At 46.8% G+C, this 19941-nt stretch overlaps 1 protein-coding gene across 1 annotated transcript in view; it reads left to right on the top strand.

Moving 5' to 3' along the window:
- The first annotated feature begins 844 nt into the window (after window positions 1-844).
- Window positions 845-19941, top strand: part of Plbd1 (phospholipase B domain containing 1) — a 54884-nt gene continuing 35787 nt past the window's right edge. Inside the window, exons 1-2 of the mRNA XM_021165697.3 lie at window positions 845-1520; window positions 9423-9642. Of these exons, the coding sequence (XP_021021356.1) occupies window positions 1403-1520; window positions 9423-9642 (338 nt within the window). The 5' untranslated portion in view covers window positions 845-1402. The remainder of the gene's footprint in view (window positions 1521-9422; window positions 9643-19941) is intronic.

Below are 19941 nucleotides of genomic sequence, written 5' to 3' on the forward strand. Positions count from 1 at the left end.
GAATTTCAACAGTACTGAGTTTAAGAAAATCTAATACAATTAATCTGCTCGTTCAAAACAAGCCAACCACGTCCTCGACTAGTCTGGTGTTCTATGGACCGGGTGTCATACAGGGCTCTATCCTGGAACACTGAAGTCAATAAATACTCGGCTAGCAAACCATCAGGTGGGTGAGCCCAGCCCCCATCAGGCATCCTGAAAGAGTCACCTCCTCTGAACACTTGTCTCCTTGGATCAGAAGGGTCAGTGAGGTCACAGAGTGGGATAGGGAGACACACCTGCACTTTTTGGGGTGACACTTCACTAGCCACGTGCCATTGGACCCTAAGGTACCGTTCACCTTCGTTTTTATTTTATGTACAGTCCCTACAATGCCTGCAGCTTCTCCCTCCACTAAATGAATATTACCAATTGAAATTGTGATTTGTATTTCATAATTCACACGTGTCATTTCTAGCAATGACAAATTTATTTCTTCCTCTAACAAAGGCACTTCTTCATTTATTTTTTTAATATGTATTTGTTTATCTGGATTTTTTTTATATTTTGGTGTTTGGAAACAGTGTCTCATTCAGTAGCCCAAATTGTCCTCAGACTTTCATTAATCCTCCTGCCTCGACCTCTGGAACACTTTACAAACCTGACTACAGAGGTTTGCTTGCCTGGGTTCAGTAGCAAAAGATGCGCTCAGTCAGCTTGAAGTCTGTTGCCTACTTCACAATGTCACCTAGGGCACCCTTGGCCAACTTCACAATGTTGCCTTTAGCGAGTCCTGCCCAGACATGGTCTCTATGGAAGCTCAGGGGTAGATCTGCTTCTAGCCCCGTGTGAATCAGCTCCGCCCAATGAAGACACAAAGCTAAGGTCTGGAGGTGTTGAGCTCCTGAGGTCACACAGGCTGGCTCAAGAAGCCCTGGTTCCTGACGGATGAGGGACCTGAGAAGACAGAAGGCCACAGAATCTGACCTGCGGGGAGGCATGGGACCCACCGCTGCCTCGGTTTCCTTATCCGCTGCTACAGGGGCCAAGGCCACCTTTAACTGATTCCTTAGCCCTGAGCCCCACCCTCCAGGAGGCGACCAGAGAAAGCAGCGCAGCCCCGGCACTTCCCAAAAGCGCTGCAGAGAACTTTCCCGGCCCGGCCCACAGGTGGCTGGAGGGTCGGACCAGACGGAAAGGACCCGCCTCTCCTAGCCTGGGGCTCAGCAGGGCGAAGGTTGGTTCCCAAGGCCACGTGAAGCGCCCAAGCAGGCAAGACTAATGTCAGAAGAAAGTTAAGAACGGCCCGGCCTCGGCAACGCAGCGCCCTGCTACCATCCTCAAGTGCGGCTCTTGCAACAGCTGTCATCACCGGCGCCAGCGGGACCTAATCCAACCAGGCCGAGGTCACAGCGGAGGAGCGATGTGCCACCGCAGTCCTGGCAGGAGCCTCAGGCCGCCATCGCCGCTGCTGCTGCTGCTGCCATTGCTGCTGCAGCCTCCCTGGGTGGCCGGCGCTGCCAGCCAGAGCGACCCAACAGGTGAGCAGAACGGCCGCCCGCGGACTAGGGGCGTTGCCCTGTACCCCCACGCCGGCGGCTGGCCAGAATCCCAACAGCTTTGCATCTAGGGGCGTCTTGGGTCGTACTTCTTGGTGAGGAGCCTGGCGGGTTATGCTCCAGCCCTGAGGTGGATCAGCGGTGGCATTGAAGGGGAGGGCACAAGGGCTCTGCTAGTGTAAAATGTTTTGGCCTTAATTCTCCTGTCCCATATCTTGTCCCAGACAACCTCGACTGGTCCAAAAGGCTCCAGTCCAGAGATTTATCCAAATCAGACTGAGGTGTGATTTCGAGCTGACCTTTGTTCTGCTTCTAGAAGTAGACAAGTGACTTGGACTTAAGAGAACTGATAGCAAACTGGTTATATCATCTTGATATGGGACAGGGCCAGAGCTTAAGGCTGCGGAGCTCTTCTGAATGGCCTCAGAATCCTAAAGTGGATTAAAGTCTCGGTTCTACTGCACAGAGACTGCGACTGGGGGGAAGTCAGGAATTTGCATAAGCGATAAGGTAGCTGGGTTGCCAGAGGGCATTGGTGTAATCCTTCCCTTCAGAAAAACAGGCCTCAACAGGTGTCCTTCCAGTCTCACCCTTCCATTTGTAACAAGACCAAAATGAATTGTGGGATGCGTAGACTTGGAAGATTCTAAAAGTCAAATTCAGAGAGGATGACTGATTTCGTAATCGTCTCCTTGTTTGACCCATGCAAGAACAGGAAGGGACGCAGGCAGTGTCCCCTTTCAAAAGTCACTGATTTTTCTCGTTACCGTCTCTCAACAAGTACCCGCACCCTTCCCACTTGGAAGTGTTTGCTTTCAAAGCCTGCTCCACTCATGGTCTGGAAACTTCCCAGTGGGCACAGGCTTGTGGGATGAGAAGGGTCCGGGAGTGCCTGGTGTCTCCCCTGATTTAGCTGCATGTTCTTTGGTCATCCCGTGTCGTCATCCCTCCCCACCCCCACCACATGAGCGCTCACGCTCACACACACACACACACACACACACACACACACACGCTCACACACACGCGCGCGCTTACACACACATGCACTCACACACACTCACACACACACACGCTCACACGCACACACCACGCACACACTCACACACGCTCACACACACACACACACACACACACACCCTTTAGTCCAGAGAAGTTGCTGGTTCCATGGCCAGCAATCCTGAAAGGCTCCTCCACAAGACAGCTTTGAGGACAGCTAAGGATGCCTGCCCGCAGTGTCCATTTGAAAGAGATGGGATGTCCTTTCTCCCTCTTATCAGTATGTTATTGGTACTGTACTGGAGCTTCTTCAACCTGCCAGTAGATTACCCAAAATTTAAATCGTAAGAAAGCAGAGACATTGCTATCTCCTGGTGCTCCCAAAGGAACCTAGCTCCATACTGTGAGCTTAGTAGGCTGTGTCCTAACTGTTCCTGGGGAAGAGGAAATGACACTCACCCTAGACAGGACACTCTGTGACATCTTACTGGCCCACTTCTGTAACTTTTGAATTCAGGCTTTATTTTTTATTTCAGAGATTGGCAAATCGTTTTGCAGCTATCTCTTCGTATTGTTCAAGTTATGACAGACAGTGTACAGGTGACAGTGTGACCTCTCTTTGAACACTGGGAAAGACATATGGGTTTTTTTGTTTTGTTTTGTTTTTTGTTGTTTTTTTTTTTAAACATCCTTGTATGGTTTTATTGTGTTTGTTCTACACAGAGCTTCATGAATGTTAAAACACACCCTCTACCATCAAGCCACCTCCTGCTGCCATCTAAGAATAATTTTTTTAAGCGGAATGGATGGAAAATGGGGTGGTCGCTAGAGAGAGATGAGCCGACCTCCGTGAGACTCAAAATGTAGCCCATTCCTTGGTAAAACTGGTTCTTCCTCTAGGCAGGGCTAAACTCCAGAAGTCAGTGTTTGCATCATGCCAGCTGTGATCAGATCTCAGGGAGACGATTCACCCTGATACACGCCCAAGTCTGTCCCCAGATTCATCATTAATTATTCATTAGAAATATAACTGTCAGGCTGAGGGCCTGACTCATCTGCCCTGATTGGGCACTGGGAACCGGAATCAGCTGGTGGGAAGCACTCCCTAACCTGACTGTCATTTAGTCTCCATAAGGTGTCCCGGCCGGCAGACAACAGGTTAAAGCCAATGGCTACTTTAACTCTGATTGCAGTTAAATATCTGAGTTCACTAAAATGGGCCTACTGGTTGCACCATGGTTTCTTTTTAACATGGAAATTCTTTATGCTTCATTTATTTATTTATTTATTTATTTATTTATTTATTTACTAAGATGGGATCTCATTATGTAGCCCTGGTTAGCCTAGAACTCACTGTGTAGACCAGGCTGACCTGGAACTCAGAGAGATCCATGGCACCAGCCTCATCTTTTTTAATCCCTAAACAGTTTTCCAATTGCTCCCACATTCTGATTTTTAGCTTTAAAGGGTGGCTAGTGAGTTATTGCTGGAGTTAGCATATTCCTTCTTACCAGGGCCAAGGAGGAACTTACTAACATTGTGGAGGTAGTGAAATTATGAGGAAACATTTATGCAAAACTTGTAACTCTTTGTCATCCGAAAAGACCTGGATGTCACATGACATATGTGTCAATCCTGGGGGTGGGGGAGACGTTGTGGAAGTCTTTTGATTGAGGTTTGAAAACAGAATGAACAAATCCCCGAGAGAGGCTGCCGGTGCCCTGAGAGGCCCCCATCATCAGTCTGGCAGGTCCTGTGATGGGCCCAACAAGAGCAGCTGACAAGTTACCAAAACTTTATTCCCTTCAAGCTCCTTTGTAAACTCAAGCAACCAGCATCCTAATCCATATGTGGAAATCATGAGTCCATGAAATACAGGAGCCCATGAAATAGCTCAACCACAAAGGCTCATGGGGCACAAGGCTGTCCTGAGTTCAATCCCGGGGACTCGCATAAGGGTGGAGGGAGATACCTGACTGGACACTCCACAAAGTTATCCTCTGACCCCCTACTAAGTGCCACAACACGTGCACTCGCATACGTCACTATGAACTTCATGTGAGTATGTTCCCACATGTGATCTTCCAGTCAGCGTGACAGTTTGGGATTTAAGTGGCCATGTGCTATCCCCGAGGGAGTGGATGTGGCAACAGACGAGACTCTCCTCCCATTCTCAAGGAGTTATGTGACAGCGATTATCGGACCAAGCACAAAGATACGTCTCGCTGAGTGCCCTGGATGGGAGGTGACTCAGAGTAACAAATCTGTCAGGTGTGGTGACACACATCTGTAATCCAGCACTTGGGAGGCAGAGGAAAGATAATATCTATAAACTGAGGGCCAGCCTGAGCTACACAGCAAATTCCAGGCCAGCCAGAGCTACATAGTGAGGCACTCTCCCAAAAAGGGAGTGTGGGTGGGGCCTGGGATCCACATCAGCATGAAGCCAAGTTAGTGTTCAAGGAGCTAAAAGAGAAGAAGGGTGCTTTTGGATTTGAGCAAATCTCTAATCATTTCCTGACTTGTACGCTTTGTCAATTCTTAACTGCTCTTCATTCAGGTTTATCCCAGCTTCACACAGGCATGCCCCACTGTGCCTCGCTCCAGCTGTACCCCACAATGTCTTGCTTCCCACTTTGGGAATCTCTGACTGTGCTGTTTAGGGGGCTTTAACCCTAGGCGGGGCATCTTATGAGAATGTAGTACAGGAACAGGCAGAGAAATGAGCCCTTTTCCATCCACTCATGTTTGGGTTTTTCTTTGTTTGGAAGACGAGATCTCACTATGGGGGGCCAGGCTAACCTCAGAATCACAGTGACCCCCCCCCCACATCAGCCTCCCGTGTGCTGGGGTTATAGGTGTGAGCCACATTCCTCTCCATCCTTGGGATGGAGCCTGGAGGAGTTTGAGTTTGTTGCACACCATTGAGACCAGTCAGCAGGCCACAGCCAGGGGACCCTCACCGGCCTTCACTACTCCCACGGAGAATTTGGGAGAATTTGCTGGAACCATCCTTCGCTTAGGCAGAGACATGGGCTTTGATCTCTGCACACAGACAAGCTGAACACCTACCATTAGTTTCTTGGGAGGACATTACATAACTCACAAGTCAGTTATGCCTTTAGTGACTCTGATAAAAACGCAACGCAAGTTTAGAAGCCAGAGAACAGTTTCCTGAGGGCCCTTGTAGGAGGAGAAGGTAACACACACACACACACACACACACACACACACACACCAGTGAACGTGCCCTCAGCCCAATCTAAGCAGAAAATAATCTCAATATTATTCTATGTCTCTCACTTGCTCAAACTCTTTTCTTTCTCATGCTATAGCACTGAGCCATTAGCTAATATTGTCATCTAAGGTTGAAAGCCATTCCCTCTCTTCCATAAAATGAGATGCTAAAACAGTTAGGTTCTGAAGATGGGAGCCAGCCAGACTTGGTAGGTCTCACCTATAATAACCTAAGGCAAGAGGATTGTAATGAGATAAAAGCCAGCCTGGGCTACATAGTGAGTTCCAGGTCAACATGAGCTACACAGTACTACCCAATCACAGAAATGAATGAATGAATGAATGGAGGGGATGCATTTTTTGTTTTTACAATTTTAAGGGTTTTTTTTTTAATTAAAAATAAGTTCACAAAGAATAGTAAAGTGCACAAGAAATATAATGAGGACATCTGAGGTTTTATTGTTTTGTTTTTACATTAAAAATATAAAAGCCATTGGAAGTCCTCCATCTTAATTAAGAATTTCTTCCTAGTGGGGCAGTGATGGCGCACACCTTTAATCCCACACTTGGGAGGCAGAGGCAGGCAGATTTCTGAGGCCAGCCTGGTCTACAGAGTGAGTTCCAGGCTCTGTATAGCCAGGGCTATACAGAGAAACCCTAAAGAACATGGAAAAACACAGGCCCTGAAAAACAAGGAGTTGATAAAAACCATGGAATAAAGCAAAGTCTGTTGGGGTGGAACAGGAGGGTTAGTAAGCTCTCATGGGTGACTTCTCCTAAGGACTGGGCTGAGGAGTCCTCATGAGGAGGTGCACGTCTGTGGTCAGGGAAGGAGGTTGCTCCTGCAGGAACGAGAACTGAGCACTGGATACTGTTCTTGCTTGGTATGCAGCGAAGGGTTTTGGAGAAAGATGCATCATAAAAACATGCTTTAGGGTAGAACAGAAAGCGGGAAGAGCTCTGGGCTCGCCTTCCTTCTTTCATGGTTTCTGTTTAGTGACTTCTTCCAGCCTCGATTTTTGTGGTTTTTAGATAGGAAAGTCATCCTTGCTTCCTCATTTCCAGGGCTGGAGTGTGTGAGTGTGAGTGTGTGTGTGTGTGTGTGTGTGTGTATGTGTGTGTGTGTGTGATGGCAATGGTGTTTTGAGACCAGGTCTTGTTCTGTAACCCTGGCCAGCCTGGAACTAAAAGGCTAGCCTCAGCTCTGTAGTGATCCTCCTGTCTCAGCCTCCTGAGTGCTGGCATTACAGTCACGTGCAGTCAGCACAGGCCCACCAGGAAGGTACTGACGAAGCTTCACTTCTGTTCGACCTTCTGTAAAGGCTCTCTGCTTGGGTCTCATGATATGTATTTGTAACTCCAGCACTTGGAAGTCTGAGGCAGGGTGGTAGTGAGTTCTTGCCCAGCCTCAGCTACATAGTGAGCCTGTACCTCAAACAGATCACCAGCAACAAGCAAAACCCTTCTTTCCAGGTCATAACTCAGGCCAGTCTCAGCCTGTGACCCTGACCTTCTTCTGGGCGAGTGTGTGTGGTGGTTAGAATCGAGTCTGTATCCTTACTGTCTGTTTGATAGGCTGCGTTTGCGTTAAAAATAAGAAAATGTTGATTCAGTTCTGAACTTGGCTATATACTTTATGCTATACGCTTTATGGAAATAGGACCCCTATAGCAATACCTAGTCAGAGCTTCCTGTCTGCAGATCACTAACAAAGTTATTGAGTCTAAAATGAATTTATATTCCCTTTCTGGTTTTCTCTTTATACCCTTCCTCCCTCAGTTATACAATCCAGGACCTTCAGCCGCAAACCTGAGGGCCAGTCTAACCAACTTCCCCCTTTTTTATATTGACCTAAATATAATAGTTTTTTTTATTTATAGTTACATCTATCATCTATCTATCTATCTATCTATCTATCTATCTATCTATCTATCTATCTACCTACCTACCTACCCATCTATTTTCGAGTGTGGGAGTGTACTGTGGAAGTCAGAGGACCACTTGCAGAAGTTTCTTTCTAACACCAGGATCTTGGGTATCAAACTTGGACTGTTTTAGGTTTAGCAGCAAGTGTCTTTACCCACTGAGCCGTGTATCCTGCTCTGTACTTGTTTTCTTCAACCACAGCAAGTATTTAACAGTTTCTCAGAAAGAATGATGCTCTACACACTGCATCCGTTCTCCACGTTCTACTTCATCTTCCTCTTTCCTTTCCTAGCGTTCCTGCCTCTCACAGTTTCTGTGTTTCTCTATCTAATGTCCAAGGACCGAACCCAAGACCTCCAGCGTGCTAGACAAGTGATCCGCTGTGAATTCACCCTTCCTTCCTTACAGAGTGTTGCTTTCTTTCCTTCTAGTGTTTTAGGACAGGATCTCATGTCATCCAGGCTGGGCTCAAACTCGCTATGTAACCACAGTTGGCCTTGTCCTTTGGACCTTGCTACCTCTGCCTCCCAGGTGCTAGCATTACAGACTTAGTCTTTTCCTGTTGCTATGCAGGCTACCTTAGCAAAAGCCACTTATGGGGAGAAAAGGTTTACTCTGGATCACCGTTCAAAGGTGCAGTGCATCTTGGCAGGAAAGGTGAGGGAGAAGCAACCTGAAGCAGCTGCCCACACACGGCATCCACAGTCAGGAAGCAGAGTTACAAATATACGTGGCTACACAGCCCCCCTCCCTATATTCCCATACAGTCCAGGATCCTAGCCAGGGGATGGTGCCACCCACAGTGGGTGGGTCTTCCCATCGCACTTAATGAAATCCTGAAACCCCACCCCCACAGGTTTGCTCTGTCCCATTTCTCAGACAACTCTAGAGTCTTGTCTCCTTGACAGTTTACATTGACCATTGCACAGATATACAACACCGTGCCAGATACTATACCAGATGGGAAAGAAACAATCTCTGGACTGCAGGGGTTTGCCATGTAGGTTTAAGTTTTAAGGAGTAAAGTGTATTGGGTGCATTGGTCCTGTGGGAACAAAGGGTCCCTGGGAGGCAGGACGGTTTCCTGAGTCCTCCTTAGCCATTTCCATCCTGTTAGCCTGTTAACAAGTTAACGAGAGACAGACTATCAGGAGGAAGAGATAATAGGGACAAATGGGAAGGGCTGGCCCAGTTCCTGGCAGGATGGAGAGCTAGGCATACCATTTCAGGACCCCAAAGTACTGGACCTTTAATGTTACCACTGGACACCTGGATAGGAACCTGTGAGACCAAGAGGAGAAACTAAAGAATTTATTTTTAAATAGTGTGTGGTGTGTGTGTGTGTGTGTGTGTGTGTGTGTATGTGTGTGTGATATGTGTATGTGTGTATGTATGTATGTGTGTGATGTGTGTGTGCAATGTGTGAGATGTGTGTGTGTGTGTAGCCAGAGACCAGCCTCAGGCATTGTTCCTTGGGATGTTGTCTACCTTTTTTTTTTTTTTAAGACAGGTCTCTTACCCGAGTGAGCTCCGGGGAGGCTCCCGTGCCCACCCCCTCTGCACAGATACACACCATAACATCAGTCAGGTACCAGAGAGCAATCTCAGAGCCTTACTTAGACCTGCTCAGCCAGTACTTCACTAACTGAGCCATCTTATTTCACAGGGGGAGGGCACTGGCCACAGGTGAGTGACATTCCTCATGGCTCCCTTTTCCTGCAGGAGTCCACTGTGCAACAGCATACTGGTCCCCTGAATCGAAGAAAGTGGAAATCAAGACAGTACTGGACAAGAATGGGGACGCCTACGGCTACTACAATGACTCCATTAAAACCACAGGCTGGGGCATCCTGGAGATCAGAGCTGGGTACGGCTCTCAGGTCCTGCCCAATGAGATCATCATGTTTCTGGCTGGCTACCTCGAGGGCTACCTCACTGCTCTGTAAGTGCCCCATCCCTTTGTTTTGTCCAGCAGTGGCTCTTGGATCCCGGTGTGACTGATGTGTTAGCAGTGGAGGGTAGCTGCGGTACACCGTGATAGGTTATCGGCACCCCACTCGAACCCATAATCATAACACAGGTGGAGCACACCTTCATTCTCATGACACTTCCGTTCTGAAATCTTTCCACTTTTTATAAGATGAGGTTGTGTGTCCGTATGTGTGTGCATGTGTGTGCTGGTGTGCCTGTGTATGGGACTCCGCGTCTTCCTCAATCGCTCTCCACTGTCAAGTTTTTGAGACGTGGGTTCTCACAGAACCGGAAGTGCTTTGATTTAGCACTGGACAGCCAATGGGCTCCAGAGCCCCTCCTGTCTCCACCCCTCTAGCTCTGGGTTTTACGGGCTGTAACCTCAACTTTTTAATGTGGGTTCTGGGAATCCAAACTCAGGTTTTTGCAGCGGCCATCATCTCAGCCACCTTCCTTTGTTATGTAAAACCATTCTGAAAGATAGGAAACCATTTGCGAGGCAGGGGCATCATGCAATCCCACTCGTCATTTGCCATTGGGTAGAAAGCAGGTAAGATGCGGAATGATTTCCTGAGAGCAGCAAAGCAGGGAAGATTTATTGAGTAAGATGTAAGGTGCTGAGTAAATGGTTAGAGGCAATTGCCACCAAGCCTGACACCCTGAGTTCAATCCCAGGGACCCACATGTTGACAGGAGAGAACCTGATTTTCTCCTCCCCGCCCCACCACCCCTCCCCCCGCCCAGGGGAGAAGGTTTATTGTAGATAAAGCACAGTCAGACAGAGACATCTAGGAGAGTCCAGAGTGAGCCTGACCCTGAGCTGGGTCACGTGAGGAGAGTGGGAAGGAGAGAGCCCGGAAACCAGGAGAGTAAAAGGTAGACAAAACAAAAAACAAAAACAAACAAACAAACAAAAAACTAGAACCTGCTCGTTAAGTTGTCCTCTTGGCTTCCATACTTATACCATGGTGCACTAATTTCCATACACATACAATAAATGAATGGATGCGTAAATAAGAACAGAATTGCTTAAATTAATAAAATGTAAGAGCATTTATTCTCTAGTATTTTGAAACAACATTTCCAGGTAGGCAAAGAGATTTAAACTAAATTTTTTTTTAATTTCTTTTTTTTTAAAGATTTATTTATTTATTATATATAAGTACACTGTCGCTGTCTTCATGCACACCAGAAGAGGGCGTCAGATCTCATTACAGATGGTTGTGAACCACCATGTGGTTGCTGGGATTTGAACTCAGGACCTTTAGAAGAGCAGTCGGTGCTCTTAACCGCTGAGCCATCTCTCCATAAACTAAAGTTTTAATGAGTTTACAGTATATTGTAACCATTCTTCCTAAGTCTATTGCTATTCAATCTTGGTGTCCTTGCCTTGTCTGAGTTGATAATAATTTAATCACCATACTTAAGCTTTCCTGGGGTTTATTTGTACCATGACTGATCTGGAACTCATTAAACAACCCAGGCTGGCTTCTGAGACGCAGGGATCCTCCTGCCTCACCCTCCTGAGTGCTGGGGGATTGCTTTGTTGAGCAGAGGCTTTAAGGGAGTAAGTTGTATCTTGTGTCTGATGGTATTTGATATATAATTGTCTTTTCCGCTTGGCTTGCTTCTTTTATTCTCTGTGACCTAGTTAAGTGTGGTTTAATCTAACTTTATTGGGGGCTTTTGAACCCTAGCTGTGATGATAAGTTAAATACGGATCTTAATCTTAGTCTGAGCCACTAAGATGGAGCCAGATATGGACTGTGGCTCGTTTATTATTCAGACTACAAATTCCTGTTTTGTGTGTATTTGTGGGTGTATACCAGCCCGTGGGCGGGGGCAGAGGTCAATGCTGGGTGTTTTCTATTTCTCATCCCCTTAGTTTGAGACAGGGTCTCTTACTGAACCTACAGCTCATCCATGCAGCGAGAATGGCTGGCCAGTGAACTCCCTGGATCTTTCTGTCTGCATACATCTGCTCTTGAATCACAGACATGCACTCTTATACTTAGTCAGGAATCCAAACTCAGGCCATCACATCCTGCACTGAGCTAGCCTCTCAGGCTTATTATTATTATTATTATTATTATTATACCAGTTTTGACAATTTTATTATGTAAATAACCTTAACATTCAGAAGTGTATAAAACCATTATCTGGAAAAGATTTATTTAATTTTACTTGTTTTGCCAGACTGCATGGAAGTGCACCTTATGCTTGCTATGTGGAGGCCAAAAGAAGGCGCCCAAAGCCCCCAGAACTGGAATTTTCATGTGGGTGCTGGGAGCTGAACCCAGGTCCTCTCTGCTCCTAACCACTGAGCCATCTCCTCATCCCCCTGGAAATGTTTTTAAAACATGTTAAAGCTGTACTGTATGTAAGTCCAGCTCCCCAGCTCCCCTCTGACTTGTTTGTACTTCCTTCTCCACTTCATTCTGGCTGTGTTATTTAACCGAGTTGCAAATTTGGAGAAATAATTCCGACAATAATTGTTTGGCTATAAACAGATAAAGTTGCCAGTGACACGTCTAGGGGCGTGAGGGAAAGCGAGCTCTGAGAGAGCCGCTCCGGCCCTGGGATGTGCTAAGCATGAACACTGGTTCCTTGGGTATTTCCGCTGAGACCTACTGTGGGAGAGCCCTGGGGGGTTGACAGGCTTCTGACTGGGTGGTATGATGGCGTTCTCATGATGCAGAAAACATGTTGCAACATCTTACAGCAGATGCTTGGGGGTATGTTAGGGTTGTAATTAAATTGGGTTAGGGTTATGGTATGGGATTTTAATGGTGTGTGTGTGTGTGTGTGTGTGTGTGTGTGTGTGTGTGTGTGTACACTTATGTATACGGATGGCATGGCATGTATGTGATTGGCAGAGAGCACTCTGAGAGTTAGGCCTCTTCTTCTGCCATGTGGGTTCTGGGGATCAAACTCCACTGAGCCCTCTCCACAGCCCTACACCTTCATTCTAGATGTAAGGCATTTATCTCTGAGTAACTTTATTCATTTGCTGCCTTCCCTGCACCCCAGTTCATTAAGAGCATGTCTATAGTAAACATCACATTCTTTTCCCCCCTTTGTTTTTTGAGACAGCATCTTACTCTGTGGCTGTCCTGGAACTCACTGTTTAGACCAGGCTGGCCTTGAACTCACAGAGCTCAGCCAGCCTCTGCGTTCCCTAGTGAGGGATTAAAGGTGTGCAGCACTGTGACACTGCTTAGTTTTACTTTCCAAAAAGCAGCTACAATTCAGTAACTATGACTTGTTTTGTTTTGAATTGGTTGGTTTTGCTTTGTGTTGTTTTTGAAGCAAAATCTCATGTTTTCACTTATTTTCTTTATTCTTTAATATTGTTTTTCTTTTCCTTTCTTTTCTTTCACCTCCATCTCCTTCTTCTCCTTCTTCTTTTCTTTTGTTTATTTGAGAAAGGGCCTTCTTCTATGCAGCTTGGCTGTTTTTGAACTTGCTATACAATCCAGGTTGGCCTCAAACTCAGAGATTCACTTGCGACTGCTACCTCCAATGTGGGATGAGCTGGGTGTCATCACCAGCAGCTAATGAGCGGTCTGCAAACATATGCAGAGTCCCAGGGAACAGACATTCCGGAAACCTCTGCTCAGGCTCTGTCGTCCTAACCGGTTCAGGAAAGGCAAATACAGGCAGGGATTTCAGCATGAGGCTGTGTTTAGATCACCTTTGAGCCCTGCTCAAAGCTTTGAAGAGCCGGCTGTTTTCTTGGTGACCAAGCATGTTTCAGAACAACCCATTGGCCCGGAGCTGGGGAAAGGCGTGGCGTTATCCACCTATTTCCTCCTCTTCTGATGTGGCCCCTGAGATGTCCGCTGTACAAGAGCTGGCTGTTAAAGAATCGACCTGCTCAGTGGAGTAGATACGCTGGGCTTGCAGGGGCAAGAGCGCCCGCTGAGAGGCACAACATCACCACAGCTAGCTGGACTCCTAGGATCCTGATGTCAAGATTGGAGGTGCCACAGCACAATGTCTCAGCTGAGTGGATTCCTGGGAACTCGCCGCCGCTGCCTTCATCTCTACTACCTGAGGAGTTCTTAGTCATCTAGGGCCAGTGCTGCAATTTGGATGTAAAATGTCCCCCACGGGTTCATGTGTTCAAACATTTGGTCGCCATATGGCGACACTGTTTGGGTGAAGTTGTGAAAACTTTTGGACCTCACTGGGGCCCCAGTTCCTGCCTGCCATCTCTGCCTCCTCCCCAACCAGATTTAAAGTGTCCCAGACACAGGCTCTTCCTGATATCAAGTCCCCTCCCCTTCCACACTATGTGGACTGTACCCTCTTAAACCATGGGAGAAAATAAATTCTTCCTCCCTTGAGGTACTTCCTCAAGGTAACTCACCCCCTCCCCCAATCCTGGCAACAAGAAATGTAACTGGGAGCCCACCGCAGGCCCACACTCTTCCTCTGCCTCCCTTTCTCTTATCTTTGGAGATAGACAAGTTCTTATGTAGCCTAGGTTGGCCCAGAACTCACAATATAGCTAAGGATGACCTTAAACTACTGATCATCCTGCCTCTCCTTCCCAGGTTCTGGAATTACAGGCATGTGCCATCATGCCCAGCAAAACACTATCTTATTTATGTGTTATTTATTTTTTTTGTGTGTGTGTGTGTGTGCACTCGCGTGCCCAGAGGTAAGAAGAGGACATCAGATGTCCTAGAATTGAAATTATAGATTGGTAGTGAGCCACTTGATGTGGGTACAGGGAACCAAACTAAAGTCCTCTTCAAGAACAGGAAACACTCCTAACTACAGCCTCTCTATTCCCCAATGGCGAAACTTCTTATGATTGTATCCCCACTGACTTACAGCGCCCCCTCCCCCTCCTCTATCTGGAACACCTTGGAGTTAGGGTCCCTGCCTCACCCAGATGCCTGGCTTGGCACTTTGCCTCCAGCTGTTAATTACATGCTCTTTAGTTTTAATTGAATCCTGTTGTTGCAGCTGGTGAATCAGAAGGAAGAGGCTTGCATATATACTGCAGCAGGGCGGTAGCCCCAGCCAAGCTGAGTTTCTTTGTACTTGTTTGTTTGTTTTAACTCGTTTGGGTGGCTCCCTAAGAGTTGTAAATTCAGTCTCTGGAGTCTCTCTGATGAGCTAAACGTTAAGTGGTCCTGAATGGCTCATTAATAAAATGAGGCATGAACCAGTCGGAGAAGAAAAGGTGATGAAGACATGGGGCCCCAGGATACTCTTGCTAGTGGTTTAAATAAAGTGGCTGGTAAGTGGGGTGTCCACGGCAGCAGCTGAAGTCGCCTCCTCTGGAACTGCCCAGCTGGAAGGAGTGAGATCAATGCCCCACCACACACACTGTTTTGTTGATCAGAAGAGGGGGACAGAGGTGGGCAGGAGTGTGTTCTGTGGTGGAGAGTATTTGACACAGTGATGCAATCATTGCTAAGGCTGATAAAGCCAGCATCGCAGACCCAATAGAGGAAGAAAACAGTCTATCTGCGGTATTGGGCGACTGTCAAGAAATGCCTCAGGAATTTCTTCCACAGGCCTGGAGGGCTCCTTTTGATGTTAGAAGCTGAGTAAGCTTCTAGGTCAAGTCTATAAACAAAGGCAAGAACTAAGCTGGAGCCTGGCCTTCAAACATACCTAATGAAGCAAGGGCCACTGAATACAGAAGACACGATGGCAATCCTGTGACGTGTGACAATGGTCACAGCCAGCTTGCTGCAGGCTCTTATCTAGTATACTCTGCTCCAAAGAGTGTCCAGAGAAACTTCACGTTAAGTCTTCAGTCTGTACTAACTCTATGCTCACTGGGGTCCATGCACTAGGAACCCTAGTCTAGGTAGTTGAAAGTTAGAAAGCCAGAAGTGGGTGTCACAGTCAGGAGTTCTATTGCTGCAACAAAACATGGCGACCAAAAAGCAAGTTGGGGAGAAAAGGGTTTATTTGGCTTACACTTCCATATCACTGTTCATCATCAAAGGGAGTCAGGACAGGAACTCAGGCAGGGCAGCAACCTGGACGCAGGAGCTGATGCAGAAGCCATAATGGGTTGCTGCTTCCTGACTTGCCCCCACCCCCATGGCTTGCTCAGCCTGCTTTCTAATAGAACCCAGGTTCTCCAGCCTAGAGATGGCATTACCCAAAATGGGTAGGTCCCTTCCACATTGGTCCCTACTTAAAGAAACGCCCTCGGGCTTTCCCACAGCCTAATCTTATGGAGGCACGGTCTCAACTGAGGCTCCCTCCTTTCAGAGAACTCTAGCTTGTGTCAAGTTGACATAAAACTAGCCAGCACAGTAGGATTTGGAGTTGGAAACCAGGCTGCTGTTTAGCCAGAGTTTGTCCATTTGTGCAAATACACACACACACACATGGGGGGTAGGGGGAGTTAGTTACTGTGGAAAAGACTAAGGCAGCCTGTCCGGTCCTTGATCCAGGAAAGCCAAACAGATGAGTCAGACACAGTGGATGAAAATCGCTAACTGATGTGAGCCTTTGAGATTCTCAACATCTGAATGTGTGTGACCAACTGAGGTGAGCAAGGAAGTCTTAGCACTTAGGAGGAAGCACTGCTGGTCCCTAAACTAGGCTTGACAGATCCCTGAAGTTCTGCTGCATGAGACGTGCAACCATGGAGAAATCGGGAATCTTGCTTTTAGCCAGTGTAGAATCAAGCTTTGAACTCAGAATTCAAAGTCTGTGTCCTTGGGCCTGGCTTAGTCTGTAAGCTTGCCTTTGCAAGCAAGAGGACTTAAGCCCAACCCTATAACCATGTAACAGAGGAGCACAGTAGCATGCAGGGAAGCCAGATGGATGCACAGCTCCTCTGTTCACCTAAGATATCTCCTCCCTGTTCTAAATGTCAGAACAAAACATAAGCAAGCAAAGAAACCTTGTCTTAGGGCTGGAAAGATGACTCAGAAATAAGAAGTGCTGCACTTCCAGAGGACCTGATGCCCTCTGCTGGCTTCCTTGGGAACTCCACACAGGTGCATATACATACAAGAAAAATGATCAAAAGTAAAATAAAATTTTAACATATAGTCTATACAAAACAAGCCATAGTTTAGTAATTGCATGTTAGCTGTTAGTGTCAGGTGTCTTCCTATGTTTGCATCTGTCTTGTGTTGTGTTATGTTATATGGCTCCTTAGCTGCCATCTTCCAGTCGAGACAGATAGTCCTCTGCCTCAGGATCTCTCTGTTAGAAATACTGACATTTGGGTTGCTGTGTTTCTCATTGAGGTCTGTACAGATGCTCCCTGCAGGGCGAAATACACAGGACTTTCTCCATTAGAGATGTGCTGTGCTTTTGATAGTGGGAGTGTGCAAACAGCTGAAATTCTGTATGAACTAGGCAGGGCGCAGTGACTGGGTGCAGTGGGAAGGACTGTGGGTACAGTGATGAAGACTTTGGGTAAAATGCCCAATATTTTTGTTTCCTTACTAAGTGAGCATTGTATATCAAAACTTTTCATTTTTTTAAATTTAAAATTGTATATAAAGTATAATATTGTTTACTCTCTCTCTCTCTAGTCTTGTGTATGTGTGTGTGTGTGTGTGCTTAGTGTTTGGTGGGGAGAAGGTATTTGTTGTGGGGCACCTGTGGAAGTCCAAGGTCAGCTTTCAGGAGTCAGTTCTCTATTTCTTTATTTGAGGTCTGTTTATCAAACTTAGTGCGTTTGGGCTTAAAGGGTAAGCACATTGGCTGAGTCATCTTGTCAGAACTTCTATACCTTTTTTCCCCCTTAATGTAAGCTTGTGATTTCATTGTTTTAGTAAGAAATTCAGCTTAGACCATTGACCCTGTCTATTTCCTCCTTCTAGTTCAAAATGCCCACATTCCTTAATGCCCACATGTACTGGCTAGTTTTGTGTCAACTTGACACAGCTGGAGTTATCACAGAGAAAGGAGCTTCAGTTGAGGAAATGCCTCCATGAGATCCAACTGTAAGGCATTTTCTCAATTAGCGCTCAAGGGGGAAAGGCCCCTTGTGGGTGGGACCATCTCTGGGCTGGTAGTCTTGGTTCTATAAGAGAGCAGGCTGAGCAAGCCAGGGGAGGCAAGCCTGTAAAGAACATCCCTCCATGGCCTCTGTATCAGCTCCAGCTTCCTGCCCTGCTTGAGTTCCAGTCCTGACTTCCTTTGGTGATGAACAGCAGTGTGGAAGTGTAAGCTGAATAAACCCTTTCCTCCACAACTGCTTCTTGGTCATGATGTTTGTGCAGGAATAGAAACCCTGACTAAGACATCACAATTCTCAGATCTATAGGTGAGCTCTGCACACCACCCTCTGGTCGTCTTTCTCGGCTTAACGTTTTTTCCAGAAAGTAGGTTTCATCGGCTTCCTATCCCTATGCCACTCTCCCCAGAGAGAGACCCCCTCGCCCTTTCTGTAACCCATCCCTTTGAGGGGTTGAGTGTTTTAGAAACATCCACCAAGTGTGTGGGGATACATTCAGCTCAGAAGCTGATGCACTTAACTATATTGTTATTTAATTTTTTAAATCATATCTTATGTATGTGTTTTGCCTGCATGAAGGTATGTGTACCATGTGTGTGTCTGATGCCTATGGAGGCCAAAAAAGGGCATCAGGTCCCCTAAAACGGGAGTTACTGATGGTTGTGAGACACCATGCAGATGCTGAAAAGCAAGAAGCAAGTTTTTTTAAACCACTGATCTGTCTCCTCATCCCATAAAAATGCTATAAGCACATAAGTAGCTATCTCTGAAGGAAACAAAGCGACAGGGTGAGTATACCACGGTAGGGAAAGACTTTGAGTCAAGGATTCAAAGTTTGACTTCATCATCCTGGGTTAGGCTCTACAAGTAGAATCCCCACTTCCCCGTGGTCTGAGTCTCATTCCTTCAGATTTTAGAATCAATTAGTTCCCCCCTCCTCCTCTGACCAGTGAACCCCAGAATGGGCCTGTGTTACTAGCATCCTGTAGGGAGAAAGGGGTTTAGTCGATGGTTATGATGGCAACCTTGGCGCCCAATGTGGGAGAACAGTCTCCTTTATCCTTTAGCTTGGGTATTTTATCATCTGCTATGCAAGACCTACCTACTCTTCCTGACGCCTGGCTGTGTAATCATTGCTCTCTGAGATGGTGATGGCCACCCCCTACCTCTCCCAGCACTGTGGACTTCCAGTGTCTCCTCACTTTGCCCAAGGTCACACAGAATATTTGGTTGTCTCCCGAAACTCTGAGATGTGTAGGAGCATCTTGGAATAAGAACCCCTAAGTTTGTTGCCCTAAGAACCAACAATGAGTTCCTGGTTAGTCCATTTTCTGTCTGTGACAGGACACTTGAAGTGATCAGTCATCTTTAAGGGTAAAATGTTCTCTGGGCCTCTGGTGTCAGAGGGTTCAACCCCAAGTCATTTGGGCCCATGGGAGCAGAGTCATGTGGGAGCTCTATTAATGATGTTTCTCATTGCTGTTATAAAATGCCTCCAAGAAGCCACCTTAAAGGAAACTTTATTTGGGGTTTATGGTTAGGGGGCAAATGCAGTCCCTACTGGCAGAATTGGCAAGGCCATAAGGTGGCTTGTAGCTCTACCAGTAGAAACCAATGCAGCTGCTTACATGATGTCCAGAGTCATAGTGCACAGGACTGCAGGAGAAGGGGTGACCCATAACCCCATTTCCCACTCTTGTATAGCTCTACCTCTGACCTCTAGGCTATGTTAGAAAGACTTTACCATGTCTCAAAACAGCACTGCCAGCTGGGGACCAACCATTCACATGGGAGCCTGTAATGGACATTTCATATGGACATTTCATATGGACATTTCATATTCAGACCACACCAGCAACTTATGGTCCTTTCCTCTTCTATATGCCTTATTATTATTATCATTATTATTATTAATGTGTAAGTGTGGTGGTATGGTGTGTGTGTCTGTGTCTCTATGTCTCTGAGTGTCTCTGTGTGTGTGTCTGTGGATATCTGTGTGTGTTTGTCTGTGTGTGTTGGTGTCTGTGTGCATATCTGTGTCTGTGTATGCAATAAGGAGTCAGAGACACTCTAACTCGCCTTAACTGGAGTTACAGGTAGTTGTAAGCTGCCTGGTGTGGGTGCTGGGACTTGAACTCAGGTCCTCTGCAGGACCAATTTTCCCTCTTGACAACTGAGCCACCTCTCCAGCCCCCTTATTCTTTAAGGAAAGGTCTCTTCATTGAACCCAGAGCTTACTTCACCTAAGCTGACTGGCCAGCAAGTCCCCAGCATCCGGTCTCCCATCTTCCCAGCACGGGGTTACAGTTACAC

The sequence above is a fragment of the Mus caroli genome, unplaced genomic scaffold (genome assembly GCF_978045245.1).
Source record: "Mus caroli unplaced genomic scaffold, Mus_caroli_1 scaffold_7, whole genome shotgun sequence".
Classification (NCBI taxonomy): domain Eukaryota; kingdom Metazoa; phylum Chordata; class Mammalia; order Rodentia; family Muridae; genus Mus; species Mus caroli.